This window comes from Petromyzon marinus, chromosome 1, assembly GCF_048934315.1.
Source record: "Petromyzon marinus isolate PM22_M1 ecotype Great Lakes invasive population chromosome 1, UKy_Petmar_22M1.pri1.0, whole genome shotgun sequence".
NCBI lineage: Eukaryota > Metazoa > Chordata > Hyperoartia > Petromyzontiformes > Petromyzontidae > Petromyzon > Petromyzon marinus.
The window spans coordinates 22,189,773-22,207,667 of record NC_133667.1 but is presented as its reverse complement, the minus strand read 5'-3'; the positions used below and the strand labels follow the sequence as shown (position 1 = coordinate 22,207,667).

Below are 17,895 nucleotides of genomic sequence, written 5' to 3'. Positions count from 1 at the left end.
CGCTGGCGATTACAACCCAGCTTCATCAGGCGACGTATCGAGAAGTGTATCAACTGCGACCTCAGGGGGCATCCATTGAGTAGGTCCGCAAAAATCTGTCAAAACTTGACCCCTACCCTATACGCGCGCGGACTTTTTACACTCCCCCCCCCACCTGAGTACGGGCTATCTAACTCATTTGAAGGCCAATGTAGAAAAAATATTATCGAGGCTTCACCCCCCCCCCCCCCCATTTCATATCCGTACGCACATTGTAGTAGACCCCCCCATACGCAAGTGTACGCGTTTGGGTTAAGGGGCCGTCCATAAATGACGTCACGCGATTTTGGAAGATTTTTTACACCCCCCCCCCTTCGTCACACGGCGTCACAAAAAGTCAGACCCCCCCCTCAAATATGACGTCACAAAGCTCTGCCCCCCCCAAAAAAAATATATATAAAACATGCTTCAAATCTCGATTTAAAGCTTTGACAAGGCGCTCTGTTCCTCCCACACAGCTTAAAGACGCTGTCCATGCTTGGCAGTGTTCACTCAAGCACTGTCTTCCGGACAGTCCTGTTTCTTCACCTGAGGAAGGCTACTTGTGTTGTGGCCGAAACGTGGCGATAATTGTATTCTGTTATTATTATTTTTATTATTTTATTCCCATTCTACGTGACTTTACCGAAAGAACACAGAAGATGGTTCAAATCGCTTTAAACTATTGCCATTGTAGCGCGTGTTTAATGTGGCGCTGCACTCTGATGTTGTAGGACAAAACATTGATTAAAAAGTATATTTAATTAAGTAGAACGTGTTGTCTATATTTATTTAAAGTTTCCCATGTTGATGTGACGTCACATTTCTCACCCCCCCCCCCTCGTCACACATCGTCACAAATTCTAGATTTGAAGCTTTCGTGACTGCAAGGATCCATACTCTTTGGTTCTATTCGGTAAAGTCACGTAGGTAAAAAATAAAATAACACAAAATCACGACGTTTCGGCCACAACACAAGTGGCCTTCATCAGGTGAAGGGACTGGACTGTCCAGAGAAGGGACTGGACTGTCCAGAGGACAGTCCAGCCCCTTCTCCTGATGAAGGCCACTTGTGTTGTGGCCGAAACGTCGTGATTTTTTGTTATTTTATTTTTTACCTACGTGACTTTACCGAATAGAACCAAAGAGTATCGTCACAAATGTCTGACCCCACCCCACCCCCCCAGGTGCGTGACGTCATTAATGGACGGCCCCTAACCCCTCCCCCTCTAACCCCTCAATGCGTAGGTACTGAGTGGATGTCCGCTCACCAACATCACCAAACAAACAGCTCCCCACCACCACGGCCCGTCACCGCCGTTGGCGAGCAGTCGGTCCCATTTAGTTCCATTTATTTATTTTGGTATAGCCCCGTGAGCCATTCGGCTCTTGAATCGGGTGCAACCGCAACAAACAAACACACAATAAAAAACTCGAACAAGAAAAAAAACATCTTAAAGTGACTTTGTGTTGACTGTGCAAAACAGAAAATCCATTGGGGGGAAAAAAAACCCAGCAAAAATATTCCTGAAACAAAACACCGTACACCAACAACCGCTGTGTGCAAAACAAAATCCCAGTGGGATGCAAGTCAAACAACAACAACAACAAGACAACTAAGATTAAGGCCATCAGTCTAACTCCGTACTACAATAAACAAAAACATGTCCAAACCCAAAAACGTTTTGAAAAGTCACAAAAATAAAAGCCATCAATGCAATGTAACAGTGACCATAGTCAGAATCATCGCCCCCTACCGGCAGGCCGACAACGATGGCCCGACCGAGGGGTCAAGTAAAACAACAACAACAACAACAAAAACAACAACCTCTGATAATTGTGTTTTTTTTCACTCTTTTATCTGGCAACAAAACTGACACCTTTTTTGGTTTACAAGTAGTACATGTTTGTAGGAGAAAACATTCTTTTTTTTTAAAACGTAACTCTATTAATGCGCGCATACATTCATCAGAGTTACGTTTGTTTTTTTTTAGTTTGCATTCCGACCGCAGATATTGTGGTCAATGCAAACCACCAAAGTGCCGGTTTTGTTGCCAGATAAAAAGAGTATTAAAAAAAAACTATTATCATCTACTGGCAAAGGAGGTTCCAATGGTGGCGTCGTCAACAAAATAACAAAACCTCTCTCTCTGCTGGACGCGTGGCGGCGCAGTTGCGACGAACTTCTTCACGCGAGCCTCTGGCAGCAGCAACAGCGGCGGTGACGACGACGACGATGATGATGGAGGAGGAGGAGGAAGGAGCCATGGAGACGAAGGGGATCTGCGTGAAGGTGGCGGAGCGGCTGAGTGACGGCAGGATCGCGTTCCCAGACATCAGCGTCCAGCACTCGGCACTCGCCGCCAAGGAGATCATCGCGCGCAAGATCCACGTGGCCCCCGTGCTCATCGGTACGCGCTGAGGCCCCGTGGCCGCTGGGCCGTCACCGCGGCCCTTCACTGTGAAACCCTTCACTGTAAACCCTTCATTGTGAAACCCTTCGCTGTAAACCCTTCATTGTGAACCCTTCACTGCGGCCCCGTCACCGCGGCCTTTCATTGTGAAACCCTGCACTGTACCCTTCATTCTGAAACCCTTCACTGTAAACCCTTCACTGCGGCCCTGTCACCACGGCCCTTCATTGTTAACCCTTCATTGTGAAACCATTCACTGTAAACCCTTCATTGTGAACCCTTCACTGCGGCCCCGTCACCGCGACCCTTCACTGTAACCCTTCATTGTGAACCCTTCACTGCGGCCCCGTCACCGCGGCCTTTCATTGTGAACCCTTCACTGTGGCCCTTCACTGCGGTCCTCGACTGTGGCTGGCCCTTCATGGCGGCCCTTCACTGGGGCCTCTCGTTGCGGCCCTTCACTGCTGCCCTTCACCGCGGCCCGTCATTGCGGCCCGTCACTGCGATCATTTACTACGGCCTTTAACTGTGACCACTCATTGCGGCCCTCCACTGTGTTGGGCCCTTCACCGCGGCCCGTCATTGCGGCCTGTCATTGCGGCCCGTCACTGCGGCCCGTCATTGCGGCCTTTCACTCTGGCCCGTCATTGCGGCCTGTCACTGCGGCCTGTCATTGCGGCCCGTCACTGCGGCCCGTCATTGCGGCCTTTCACTCTGGCCCGTCATTGCGGCCTGTCACTGCGGCCTGTCATTGCGATCATTTACTACGGCCTTTAACTGTGACCACTCATTGCGGCCCTCCACTGTGTTGGGCCCTTCACCGCGGCCCTTCACCGCGGCCTTGCATTCGTGCCGTCGTGTGCCGCTGGTACGGTAAACACCCAGTGAACATATCACGTTGGGCCAACGTTGGAATGTGGTTGGAACCGTTGGCCCAACGTTGGCCCAACGTTCCATGCTTACCGAGTAGTAAAGTGCAGTGTTTTGTTTACCAAATCACCGATCACGGACGCTAAGAGGTTGGCACGGGCTGCTTGCTGATTGCCGAACTGTGGTGAGTAGCAACAACATTGCAGTAAACTTCGTAATGTGTCTGTCATCATCATCGGCCATGGTCTATCCACTTCTGGACGGAGGCCTCCCCCCACGACGTGTCGGTCACGGGCGTTCTTTTGACCATACTTCACCACGCTGGTCAGTGCGGTTTAGTGATCGGGGCCAGCGGCTCGGGGTCAGGTTCAGGTTTTGACCGCGGGTCGGAATCAAACTCAGGTCACCAGGTACATTGCGCTGTGTTTTGCTCAACACAGTATTAGCACCGTGCCTCGTTTTGTCTCAGAAATGATGAACAGTAAGTAACCCTGTTGTGCATGCCCAGTGCCGGATTAAGCTAGTGCGGGGCCTGTAGTATATGTTATAAATGGGCCCTAATTTTTTTTTAAAAAACATTAAAACACAAATTTTTGAACTTGCATAGTAAAGTGATTGTATTTTTTCATTTGCTATACAGCCAGATATTACGACAAATCGCTAACCTTAAACACCCAGTCGTTCGTAAAAGTCGAAGGCAGTATAGTACTGTAGTAATAGAACAAGTGCAGAATCACTTAACCGGAATTGATAGCTTGAAATCATTGAGCGTGGGGCCCTTAAAAGTGCGGGGCCCATAGCTACTACACATGTAGTAGCTACTACACATGTACACGTGTAGCTACACCACAAGTAGCTACACGTGTAGCTACTTGTGGTGTAGCTACACCACAAGTAGCTACACGTGTAGCTACTTGTGGTGTAGCATGTACACGTGTAGCTACACCACAAGTAGCTACTACACATGTAGCTACTTGTGCTACTAGGGTCATCCGGCACTGAGCATGCCGTTGTTTCCCCAGCCACGTGACTCTTTCCATCGCTCGGACCATAATTTGTCTCTCGTGGCAACTCTGCTGTCCAACCGGGGTTCGTGTTGTTCCCCTCACGCGTGTTTTGATGGGATGCCCTGGCTCGCACTCTCCCCTGCCACGGCTTCGGGTCAGGGGTGAGTCAGCAGATAGGCCGTGACTACTATCTATGGTAGTGGGATCAAACGGCTCACTCGAGGCACCAGTGTGTGGCAGCGAGAGCAGTCTATGAGAATTCTGTAGCAAGAAGTCGCACGTTTGGCGCAATGGCCCTTCGATGACTATGCATAATGAATGAATGATTATTTATCTATACCCGTAGGTGCATGATAAGAGAAGCAGTCTTCAGGTACTAATGTCCCTAACCATAAATCTTAACTAACCCAAAACCTTAATCCCAAAACCCGAACCATTAACAGATAACCTCAAACCCCAATCGCTAGCCTTCAACCATAACTTAACATCCTAACCTTTAACCATAAGCTTAACCCCTCGTTTTAAACAATAACCTAACGTCCTCACCCATCATAACCCTAACTCCTAAACAATAATCCCATAACCCTATTCCCTAAACTGTAAACATAACCTAACCCTAAACTGTAAATGGTAACCCAAAGCCTAACCCTTCGCGTTAAATCATCTTACTAAATTTGTCCCCAACCCGAATCCACAAAACCCTAATCCCCAGTCTGATACCAACCTAACTGTAAACCTGAGCTGTAACTGTAACCTATAACCCTTAACCATACACACAAACTACAGAAGCAGCCTGCTTCATATTTCATCAACTCATCCCTAATGAAGCTGGGATTGGCAAGGACACCTAATGGCTCAACACAATTCAAGGAAGGCCTGTGATTAGAGAAAAAACTGGTCTATAATTTGATCAAAATCTGCAGGAACAGCAGTGCCGGAAACTTAGTATCTTCCTCCTCATAGCATCGTGTGCGATTAGCATCACTTTTACTTATTTACTGTAGTGTCAAATGTGGATTTTCAGCTTGAGCTCTGTTGTAGCTCAGAGTGTGTGTGTGTTTTGCATGAAGCAGTGTGCTGCGCCCACTTCTTTTGCAGACCTGGTGTTCTGCGGGAAACGGCTCCAAGATGGCCAGAGCCTGGAGTCGTGCGGCGTGCAGCCTGGGGCCACGGTCCACGTCCTGCGGAGAGCGTGGCCTGAGCCCACGGCCTGCCCCGGTGTGTGCTCCTCTCGATAAGTCGTTCAGTAGCAGCGGAATCATCAGAATCAGAAAGTTTATTTTTACTGGAGGAATCCGATGAGCTGTAAAAAAAAAATTGTTTGTTACGGATGTCCAGTAGGGTCAGGTCAGGACGTTACAGCAACAAACAATGCAAAAAAACAGGATTAGGAGTGCAAAGTATAGGAAAGGCAAGCAAAAACACTAAAAAAATATACAAATAAACGTTTGTTTTACCAGGTGAAGGCTACTGAGCTATTAGCTTCACTTTTCAGAAGCGACCTGGCCACAAAATGATAGGTAAACGAAGTGGCTTATAATGTGGAAATTTATAGCAGCCAAATAATCCCTTAACAATCTAAACGCACGTTTGTAACGACAAGCGAATGTGACATCAGGAGAGCCTGTGCGTGACGATGTGTGTTGCAACTCTGTCCAGAACCGGTGGACAAGGTGGAGGCACAGAGGGCATTGCGGTTCCTGCATTCTGCCATCGCTTCCAGCCTGACTCACAGGGAAGCTGTGAGTGCATTACTACCTAGCGTTGGTGTACGGTGCTTTTCCCGCAATATTTTGCTGTCTTTTCTTGGATTTTCTGTTTGCACATCGTCACATAGTCACTTTAAGATGTTTTCTTGTTCATGTTTTTTGTTTGTTGCGGTTGCACCCGATTCAAGAGCCGAATGGCTCACAGGGCTATACCAAATAAATGAAATTGAAACTGAAAAACCTTGATACTAAACGAGTCATCATTTAATTTGTTTTGCTTTGCACCTTCATAATTTAACAGATGTTTATGTTTTTCATTAAAATCATCGTTAATGTATAGGTGCTCATGCAGTTTGTGTCATTTACCCATATTTTAATAGATGCTGGTTGTTATTTCAAAGTTTTAATTGTTCATAGTCCCACAGGAAGTCACATCAAACATGTCTTAGAGTGTACTCTTCATAAAAAAGTGACAAATTCCAAAAACCATGTGAAGACGTTACAAGATTGAATTTAAACTGAAATGTGTTGTTATTTTATTCAGTGCAGTCACTTTAAAATGACTTGCACATGTCTTGTACTCGAGCATAAATAACTTTTGCTTGTTTGTCATCAATCATCTTCATAGAACATGTATAATTGTGTTGGTGGCCATCTGTTATTGAGCATATGGTAAAGTGAATGCATGATGTAACACGTTGCACATCTGTTTGTGTTCTGTATAATACCATAGTAAACCTTTGCCTCTGTGACAGATATTCAAAACTCTGAATAGCAAAGAATCATTGGATCAGCTGGTCGTTGCAACACCTGGACTCAGCAATGATCCAATCGCCCTGGGTGAGGAGCGTGGTTATTCCGTTTACATCCACTTCACTTCATCATGAATGGAAAATTAAAAGACAAGCCGCGGCGTGACTGTGGCCATGCAACCCATTGTATGGACCATGTAGTAAACCACTAGTCTGCGTTCCTTCAGTGGAGGAGGAGGAGGACCAGCAACACAACACAAACTCTATCCTGAAGCCCTCCTCGCCATCAAACCTAAATCAACATTGACATTTGTATGTATGCATGCATGTATGTTGAACGTCTTTCTCACCATACGTAGCCAACCGTGCTAATCGGAGAAGCTCCTGAATATTTTGGCATACACAAGAATACAATTTACATTCACCTCAAATAGTACACTGGCTTGTCGATCCACTTCTGGATCTGGGCTTCCCCATGCCTTGCGGGTCATATGGGTTATTAACCATACTTCACCACTCTGGTCAGTGAGGTTTGTAGAAGGTAGGGAGCATATATGTGAGAACATGTAAATACAGCTGCCCTCTGATGAGCCAACAGAGCAACACTGCAGCCTATAAAACATGTGCATGGTGGTTCCCTATCTAATCACTATCCAGACTGAATTTTGCTTAGCTTTTGAGATCTCACACGTTTGAATGTATTTTGGGTGATTTGGTCAGAGGCAGGCTTTTTTTTAGGCCTGTTAAATCTTCCACATTGGACAGTTAGTCACACGCTGCATTTCTTTAAATAGTTACACATTTTCACGAGAAATAAGAAGTGTAACTATTTTTACATATCCTTGCTCTCGCGACTTTCCTGGCCCAAGCTCCCGTGGCCTGACCACCCAATCCAGTAGGGCGCAACTTTTATGGGCAGGAATTCAAGCAAGGAGGGGTTGGTAGTCAGAAATTGGGTAGGAGCAATATATAGTAAAAAATAAGTTCTCAGTTCATGAGGTGAAAATGTGGCTTAAAAAGTAATTATATGCTAGGTAGGGCTTTTGAAAGATGATTACAGTTTGTTTATGTTTGGTTTGCCATAGACCAGGGACGGCAACCACAATAATAAGAAGGGGCATTTTTTTCCAATTCGGTAAAAAAGACCTCTATTTCGAGAGCCGTACAATGCACGCAAATGTGAGACGGTGATTCCTTAATACATAACTTCAGGAAGCGGTCCTTATAAAGAGCCGCATGCAGCTCCAGAGCCGCAGGTTGCTGACCCCTGTAGTAGACCAATATGGCGATGTGGTCAAGTGAGGCAAGAGACGTCACGGCACACGAATAACTTGTCATCGTGAGTCCCTTGATGCCACTGTTTTCTGATGGCACTCCGGGTGTTGAGAACCTGGCGTCCTCGTGAACGAGCGCTCTCCTGCCACACACTGGCAACACACATGACGACGACAGGCCATTCCTCCAGCTCGCTTCTGGTTAACCATGGCCAGAGTGCGTATCATGGGGAATCATTGTGCACCTTATAAAGTGAAATTGTTTTATGAAAATACTAAAAAAAACTCGATACAATTTTGATTTGAAGCTTTCGTGACTGCAGGAATCCATACTCTTTGGTTCTTTCGGTAAAGTCACGTAGGTATAAAAATACAATGATAAACACTGCCTTAAAAGGAAAAAAAAATATGATTCTTTATGTTTTGGGTATTGGCGCTTCTTCATAATGCATAACTGATGCCAATGAATACACAGTCAGTGATTGCATAATAATCTGTTCAGTAATTGTGGGCATTGATCTAAAGGCCTGTAACTGTTGACGTTAGTTTTCAAGCAAGTATAACTTTTTCAAAATAGATAATCGGACAATATGTATCCTTTGTATAGCTGTTTTTTTTTACATTATTTTTTATTATACAGTGATGTTGTGTTTGAATTTTACAGCAGAGTTAATGTTTGGTATGTCTGGGATAACTTATACTTTGATTGAGCCTACTCGGCCCATATCATCGATCTGGAGTCGGTGAAATGAGTACAAGGTGGTGGGCACCAATTATGGAATGTCTTATGGAGATGCTGGTTGCCCCACAGGAATGTGTATTTTCATCGGTCATAGGATTGCCAAAAGTGATGAGCAATGCTATTTATTTTTTCATAGGAACTATTAATAAATTATTTACCAATAGAAATTATTAATTAATAATATAATCTCAGTTCTATAACAACCGGATGATGTGTGTGACATTTTCAGGAGTACTGCAAGACAAGGATTTGTTCATGCTGTTTGCTGACCCCAGCTTGTTGGATAAGTACGATGGTCGTTTTTTTATTTACCAATTACATGTACATGTTTGTTTTTGTAATACAAACTGACATCTATTTTTTTCGTACCCAATTAAGCTAGATGGTATTGTATTTAGAGATAGCCATGCTGTGCTCGTGAACTTTTATCCCCTCCACACTCGTGCACACAATATACAAAATTACACTGGATCCAAATTAAAACTGGCACCTAGAATCGGATATTAGCTCCAGAAGGCTGCCAATTTAAACTGTTCACATGATGGACACGGTAATTTTAATGTTTCTCAGCACATTTTCTCTGGGGTGCTGCTGCCATGGTTCAATGCTTAACTCACTGGACTTGGAATCCATACGTTGCCTGTTCGATCTCCCGGCACAGCAGTTGAAACAATGGGTAAGTTTATTAATTCCCCCCCAAACGTCTGTTGACCCAGCAGTATAAATGGGTGCACCGGTGTGGTGGGGTAACATGTGGGTACTCCCATCTTTTCCTAGATTTCTGTCCAGCATGGAAAAGTAGAACCAAAATACCCTTCCGAGATGCCCCCTCTGGTGGAGGCCCTTCCCATCAGCAGCGCCCTGAGCAAGCAGTTGCAGGGCTGCGCCTTTAGCTTCTGACATTCTCTCTCGCTCGCCGGTGGCCCGTGTGCAGGCTGATTGCGTCGCACCCAGCCTTGGTGAACGCCATGGTCCTGTTGCTTCACTCAATCGTTGGCAGCACGCCGCTAACTGGCAGCGGGGCCTCCGCTCGCCAGCGTACTACGTCGGCCAGTTACGACATTCCAGGCAAGTGTCGTGGACACGATTTTTTAAAGTCTGTTGTTTCGTGTGTCTGTGTATATACTTGTGATTGCGTGGAGCAGTGGCGAGATGTTAGCTACCTAACCTGGTATACAGGAGTTCGTGGGTACGACCATGACCCTGACACCTGTGTATTTGGATGGAGTTTGCATGTTCACCCCGTGGTTGCATGGCTTTTTCTCCAGGTCCTCCGGTTTTTCCCTCCACATTTAGAAGCATACGTTTACGAGTATTTGGCTCCTATACATTTCCACATGATAAGCCACTTCGTTGAGCCATCCTTTGTGGCCGGGTCACTTCTGCAAAAGAACTACGTAGCTCAGTGTGCATTACCTGGTAAAATAAAAACAATTGTTTAGTTTTTTCCGTCTGTATGGAATAGTCGCCTGACTTTTCTCCGGGTCCTCTCGTTTCCTCCCACAAGTGAACACTCGCTAATTGACCGCAGAGCTTGTGTAATTAAAGCAATTGGCGGGACCCCGGGGTCCCATCACTGCCCCGGGGTGGGAAAAACCGCGTAGCGACACGAGTCTTGTTGCCTTACCGACAACAAAACTAGTGGTCAATCGATTGGCCTCGTCGAGAGCTACTCGGGGCACTAAGTTTCGTAAAAAGATGAAAAATTACATAAACACGTTAAATTCACTGCGGGGGCAGGCTCGCCTTGGCAAAGAAGCTGAGGATCGACGGCTGACCGGAGGGCGTTGTCGCCGCGCGCGACCGCGGCGGACGCCCCCCGGGGCTCGCGTTTGGCCGGTGGGGTGGCGCCCATCGTGTCGATCGCCGCCTGCTGCTGGCGCTTGTTGGCGCGAGTCTGGGCGGGCGGCGCGTTGCTGTCGGGGTCACGAGTGGGCGCACTGAAAAATAATAATAATTATTGTTGACCTGATTTTTGCGGGACCCCGGGGTCCCGCCAAATTATTAATTTGTTGGCGCCAGCTCACCACGTGGCTGCTTTCCTGCTTGTGTGTGGTCCATTGCATCTCTTTTTCTCTCTCTTCGAGAGTTGAGTGAATGCTCTGCGCTGTTACAAGTTGGAATAATTGTTCATCCTCCCTGGCCACCTTGTTTAATGTCTTTCAACCACGGAGCCATGTAGCTTCAGTCTGCTATCCTTGATATTAATCTGTTGTGTTGATATTAATCTGTTGTGTTGATATTAATCTGTTGTGTTCAAGTAATAACGACATCAGTTTCTTTTTGCAGGTGGCTTTGCATTTGATGGTCTTTCTGACGATGAGGAGGGTGAGCAATCGCAGGTAAAAATATTGCTCTCGGTATAATTTTATTTTAATTGCTATAAAGTGCAGTTTTTTTTAAGTGTATTTATGTATTTCGGCACTAAAACCTGTGTTCCGTGAACATGGATTTAAATGTTTTACCATTCGTAAGTCGCATCAATTTAATTTTAAAATTTCAAGAATATTACGAGGCTTAAATATTGAGTGGTAAACCTCACCGTTGACCGTTTGAGTTGGTCAAGTTGATATTTTTACTTAGAGCAAGATAAAGTAAGCAACTTTACCTCCAAGTTATCATTCTGAAAAAAATAAAGTTTAAATGCCTTCAACATAAGTATGTCAAGGTATGTTATTATTGTATTCCTGTTTTCCCAAACAAATGTCACATACTCTCACAGCATTGATCACAATAAAGGCCCACCACACTTGAGTGAGATCTGGTTTTCCCTTTAAATTATGTTTCATTAAAGTACTGTACAATAAAGGGCGTTTGTCCAATTTTTTTGGTTTGCAAATATGACTAGCGGGAAAGTACCTGGCATTGCCCGGGGGAAAAATAAATTTAAAAACAGTCTCAAAACCTAAAAACATAACATATACAAATGAAAATAAAACTTTGATCATTACCTCATGAAAATTTAAATAAAACCCAATGCGCGGTGGAAAAAAAAACTGACGCTCGCGCGCCAAGATTCCATTCTTGAAATCGCGCAAAGGAATCGAAGCTTGTAGATTTATTTAGAATCGGCCTATTCCCGTTAAATCGATGTCACAAACGCCCAGCAGATATCGATTCTTGCCAGTCCTGTATGCAGGTTGACGCCACACACTTCATGGCCATTCCCCCCCCCCCCAAAATATAAAAGTCAGTTTTTATCTTTTTTGCATTTTGTACAGTCTGGAAACTACCCACATGCCAAATTTCAAGTTTGTTGTATGTCGGGAATTATGCTAAACATTTTGAAAAGACAAATATTCACAAATTTCTCTTTTATATATATAGATATATACATTAAGATGTTCCTGTAATCATGCACAGGAGAGCCCCTATTGTCCATCACCCTCTTACCCACGTAAATTCGCGGGTTACCCCGCTCATGATAGGATCAGCGAAACTGGTCTCCAACATCAGAATGGATAAAGTGGATTATCCTCCATGCCATGAATTACATTAAATCACACATACACAGTGCTGTCGCGCAGTGCGATCTGCCCATTAGTTTAAAAGTCACGGCCAGTCTTAATCGGTTACGTTAAGATGTATTTCGTTGTCCGGTTTTCCTTCGCACGCTGTAATCGTATACCGGCACCCTCAATGCTCGCTCATTCCCGTGTTCGGTGTCCCTGTGGCACTCCGATTCGTACCACATCGTCGGCTGCAGTCTGGGGCACTGGACCAGCAAATGATGGGAACGTCGCGGCCGAGCAGCTTGCGCTACGCAGGCTCCTCCGGTCCTCGACCCATCACCCAGACGGAGTTGGCCACAGCCCTGGCGCTTGCCAGCACGCCGGGAAGCAGCGCTAACACCCCCACGTCCGGCCTGCAGGTGACGATATAAACCCTCTCGTACGTGAATGAGTAAGAAGCAAAGACCAAACGTATCTTTGATTTCTTTTAATGTGAGCTTAGTCAAAGGAACACCCCAGATTAAATTTTTTTTTTAAAATATTAGTTATTCACAAAGTAGTAGCATCTCCATTGCAGTGGACCAGTGAGCTGCCATTGCCACCATCACCTTGAATACCCAGCTCTGCTTTACCCAATATGACCCAATATGACCCAATATTTATGTCAGTCATTTTCCACCACTAGGACATCACACTGATTAGATGAGGTCCGGTGGAGAGGACTGCATGCACCAAGTGTGTTGAGGCAAGTGTACATTGGCTGAAATGCCAAATAAATAAATATAATATATAATATTCTTGGTTCTTTTGGTAAAGTCACGTTGAAGGGAAACAATAAAATAATACAATATATATAAAAAATAAAATTCTCACGACGTTTCGACTGCAACACAAGCAGTCATCATCAGGTGTGAAAACCAACGGCAAGAACATTTGAAAGAAGTGGCGGTATTTATTTATTTATTAACGTTTGCACCACGGATAGCGATTTGACAGTTTGTTTAGATGGACGAGTCCATCTATGTTCGGAAAAGAGGAGGGGGGAGACGAAAAATTAATGTATGCTGTCTGAAAGCCACCGTAAGCGTGAACAATATATTTAGACCCGAAATGGTTTATGAAATCCTTCCAATGATTGCTAAGCCAGAATCCATCTTCTCGGTTAAAATTGTCTCTGTGTTTGTACATGTGGATAGCCTCATGAACGAATCTCCAATGGTAGCCAGATGGCTTGCAAAGAACCTCTGTCTTGGAGAAGTCAATGTCATGTGAGCCTACTGAATTATAACAGTGATCTGCCACGGCCGAGGTGTTGGTCCTACCGTGTTTAAGGTCTGCTTTGTGTTCACGAATGCGGTCCGAGACATGTCGTTTGGTTTCTCCAATGTAACTACTACCACAGAGGCAACTTAGTTTGTAGACACCAGGGTACTGTATGTCCGGAATCACATCTTTTACAGACGGAACCAGATCACGGATTTTATGTAATGTGTTGAAACGGACCTGGATCTTGTGTTTATTCAAGATTCTGGAGATCTTTTTTTGTGATTCCCGCAATGTAGGGTAAAGTGATGGATTTGAAAGGCTCCTCAAGAGGGTCCTTCTTCATGGTTTGAGTGATAGCTTTGCGGATTGTATAGTCGGAGTAACCATTAGCCTTAAGAGCTTGGTGTACGTGCTTGAGTTCACCGCCACTTCTTTCAAATGTTCTTGCCGTTGGTTTTCACACCTGATGATGACTGCTTGTGTTGCAGTCAAAACGTCGTGAGAATTGTATTTTTTATATATATTTTATTGTTTCCCTTCAACGTGACTTTACCGAAAGAACCAAGAATATGAATCAGTGCAGTCATGAAAGCTTTAAATCAAATATAATGTATAATATAAAATGTTAATAAAATAAGATGGCAAATTAAAAAAATGGCAATAAAATTATAACAGTCCACCCCCAGTGGACATGATGTATGGGAGAGGAGTTTCAGGAACTTGTGCTGATTGATTTCCTTGATCCCTAGCCTGAATCACAAATATTGGAATTAAATGTGTTTTATTTTGAAGAATTGCCAAAGCATGACGTCCAGTGATGATTGCAATTGCCGCCATTAATTTTCATTGAGATCCAGGAATCGACATTGAAATAAATTAGCATTCTATGGACAAGTCCTAGGCTGCAATTCTCCATAGCAGATTCTGGTTATGCTGACGGTCCCATGAGAAATTTCCATGAGATGACATCTTGACCCTGTTAGAATACCATTTAAGTGCATTAAAATGTTAACACCATTGGAATCGCCCGTGGACAAATTTCAATTCCTGCTGCATTCTTGCAACCACAGTGGGATCATAGAATTGTGGCCAGTGCTGCACACTCCTTGTGCCCCATACAGATGGTTGCCACTGGGGGGCAAGACTGCCCAAGGCAAATGGAATAGTTGAGATGAGGCACTTTGAGATGTCGAGGCATTTAAGCGCCCTATAAATGCAAATCCTTAAATCATTTACGATTCCTGAAACCATTACCTAAGGCTAACAGGGAAATACAACTTGGTGTCCTAAAAATTACAATGCGGTCACCATGGCCAAATCCATTGATGCCACCGCACCTCGCCAATGCTTTATACCCTCTGCCAGATCACGAAGCTGCTGCTGCACAGTCGGCATACGACCTACAAGAGGTCATCATTTTAAACCCATGGCCTATTTATTTAATTCACTGGCCCATTAAAGGCGAGGCAAAGTATCCTTTAAGCGTAAACTGTAGCCAGTGTAGCTCCTGGATGTGTTTTAAGGTTGCGCCACGTGTCATTCCGTACATTTCCCTCCATTTGCCCGGAGCTACTTCGGCTCGGTTCCTGAAGAAGCTGGCAACACGTGGAGCAAAACGTCGGAGCGCATGTCAAACAACACGCTGTACAACTCGAAAACAAGTCGTAGAGCTGTGATAACACAACCGCACAAACCTACTCGGTAGCAACATGTGTCATGGCATGATTTTTTTGGTTTTGTTATTTCCTATGGTTGATGCTAGGCCTCCACAGCAACCTCACCAGGATTTGGAGCTGCTCAGCCTTCCACGTCTGCCGGTGCCATTCGTCCAGAAATCTTTACCCATGCTCTGCAGCATGCTCTTAGAGCAAACAATCTTCCCTCTGCACAGGTAGGTCGTCGGATGTACATCCAGCTTTTATTAATTGCCTATGCATGTGCATCCATGCGTGGGGAAAACACAAAGTCATTGTGCATATTCCCATTGTTGTTATTGGGGGATCCCACTAGCTTAGGAGTGGTTGTACCTCTAACAGTCCAAGAGCCATAACAGTACCCATGCGTTCTGCAAAGCGCCAAGTAGATATATATCTGTATGTGTATTGACAGTATTTCGGCACAGCATGGGAGACATTTGCTCCTGTGATTGCATGTTCTACGTTCTGCCCCGTTGATAGAGCCGCATGTGGTGGATTAAAGAGCTGCATGCGGCTCGGGAGACGCCAGTTGGCTATCGCTGCGTTAGCTTATGAATGGAAATGATGGATAATTACTGTAGAACCAGAGAAGGACACGTCGCGCTGCATCTTGATATTCGTTTAAGGTATTTTTTACAGCTTGCTCTACGGCTTAAAGTAAGCATGTGCTTGCTTTGACAATAGACGTAGCATACAAACCCTGTCATGAGTGTTATGGCGGGACTACTTGAGTTGAGTTTAAACATAATGTGGTTACTTGTCATTCAACAATAAACAAAATAAGAAAGACGATACTCATAACCGTTTTCACAAGGGACGGGTCGACACGGGTATTTTGACTTGCGTTACGTGAAATGTGTTCACACCACCAGTGTAACTGAATTTTCGGGCCGCGTGGTGTGCCGCGTGGTGTGCCGCGTGGTGTGCCGCGTGGTGTGCCACGTGGTGTGCCGCGTGGTGTGTGGCGTTCGCAATAGAACCCTTTTTCGACCCCCTTTTTTGTCACTCCAAACCTGCTTGCCTGCCACGTCACACTTTAAACCATAAAAAACCTTTTATTTTACCAGGTAAGGCCTACTGAGCTATGTAGCTCTTTTCCAGAAGTGACTTGGCCACAAATGATAGCTCAACCAAGTGGATTATCACGTGGAAATATATAGCAGCCAATTACTAAATGTGGAGGGAAAAACCGGAGGACCTGGAGAAAAGTTCACGTGACCACGGGGAGAACATCCAAACTCCAAATATACAGGTGTCAGTGTCGGGATTGTACCCACGACCTCTTGTATACCAGGCGAGGGAGATAACATTTCGCCACGGTGGCACCACTTCACATTTCAATAAGTTGAACATACTCAAGATAGCACACACGTAAACTTAAGTGAGCTTTAAGTGGCCGTTTTATGACGTGACATGATTGATATGATCCTGTGTGAACCCAAATTAATTATGTTGTTGGAATGAACAGCAAATTTTATCCGATTTGTTTGATGCTGCGATTGTGTAATATTTAGTATGCTGAACTAGCAATCCAGAGGTCGCCAGTTCACTCTCATGGCTCCCCAGTTGAACACATGCCAAGTTTATTAAACCCTCTCGCATCTCTCCACCCAGCAGTATTATTGGGTACCTCAGTTAATCGATCGGCAGGTCACGTGGGACGACATGGAACGTGCGCACTCCCAACTCTTCCACGGTGTCTTTTTATTCTTGTAATTTGTGCGGTGTGGAAGAGTAGGCCACATACCCTCCAGGGGGGGACTGTAGGGCTTTCCCCTGGTAGAGGCCCTTCTTCCAGTGGTGGCAGGAGAAAGCAATTGTAGGGCCGCGGAAGTACGTATGTACGTTGATCTTCTTTTTCACCGTACCTAGCCATCGGAGTTGCAGTACATACCTTGTGCGGATGTTCAGTGTGTACGTAATTGAATCTGTTTGCGCTGTCTCTGACCGCATGCCATGCCTTGCCTTGGCGTTCCATGTTTTAGCCAACCCAGTGGAGGGCGCAGCTGCAGCAGCTCCGCGCCATGGGCATCCACGACGATGGGCTGAGCCTGCGCGCGCTGCAAGCCACGGGAGGGGACATCCAGGCCGCACTGGAGCTCATCTTTGCCGGAATGGCTCCGTAGATTGTAGAAGCTTGTACGCAGCATCTGAGGCTGTCCTCCAAATGCACATAGACTCGCAGTATCCTGTTACTGTTTAGATCACTTGTCGGTCGCATGTGCTTATCAGCTTGTGTTATCTACTTATATGTATAGCTTTTAAGATGCCGTGGACTGGTAACAGGTTAAAATTGGCAGGCAAGTAGCAGTGGTTTTGAAAAAGTAAGTAATTGCTAGCAACCGTCACTTCTCATGTATATAATTTAATAAAACGCTGTCAAGATAATTTGTGTTTTTATGAGCATTGATCTATCCACTGCTGGGAGTAGACCCCCCCCCCCCCCACCATGCTGACACCGTTTCTCACAGTCCTGCGATGCTACAAACTCCCTCCAGGACGTGATTGCTTGATCTTCTCATTGATCGTCCTCTCGGCCGGGTTCTCTCCTTTGGCTACCGTTCCATCACCAGTCTCGTCCGTTGGTCATCCCTCCTCGTATGTGTTCAGTGTTGGTCATTTGTCCCTTGGCAGATTCTTTTGGAGGGATGTAAATTTCGAGGCACTATTTGTCACCTCCCTGCACTTTAAGTG

At 45.3% G+C, this 17,895-nt stretch overlaps 1 protein-coding gene across 1 annotated transcript; it reads left to right on the top strand.

Annotated features, from left to right (window-relative positions):
* Positions 1-2,194: 2,194 nt before the first annotated feature.
* On the top strand, positions 2,195-17,589 carry UBL7 (ubiquitin like 7). The gene is made up of 10 exons (XM_032978030.2): positions 2,195-2,429; positions 5,408-5,527; positions 5,969-6,051; positions 6,774-6,858; positions 9,016-9,073; positions 9,721-9,854; positions 11,076-11,128; positions 12,493-12,657; positions 15,267-15,395; positions 17,187-17,589. Exons 1-10 carry the CDS (start codon positions 2,255-2,257, stop codon positions 17,325-17,327), a joined length of 1,143 nt encoding a protein of 380 aa, XP_032833921.2. The 5' UTR covers positions 2,195-2,254; the 3' UTR covers positions 17,328-17,589.
* The last annotated feature ends 306 nt before the right edge of the window (positions 17,590-17,895 follow it).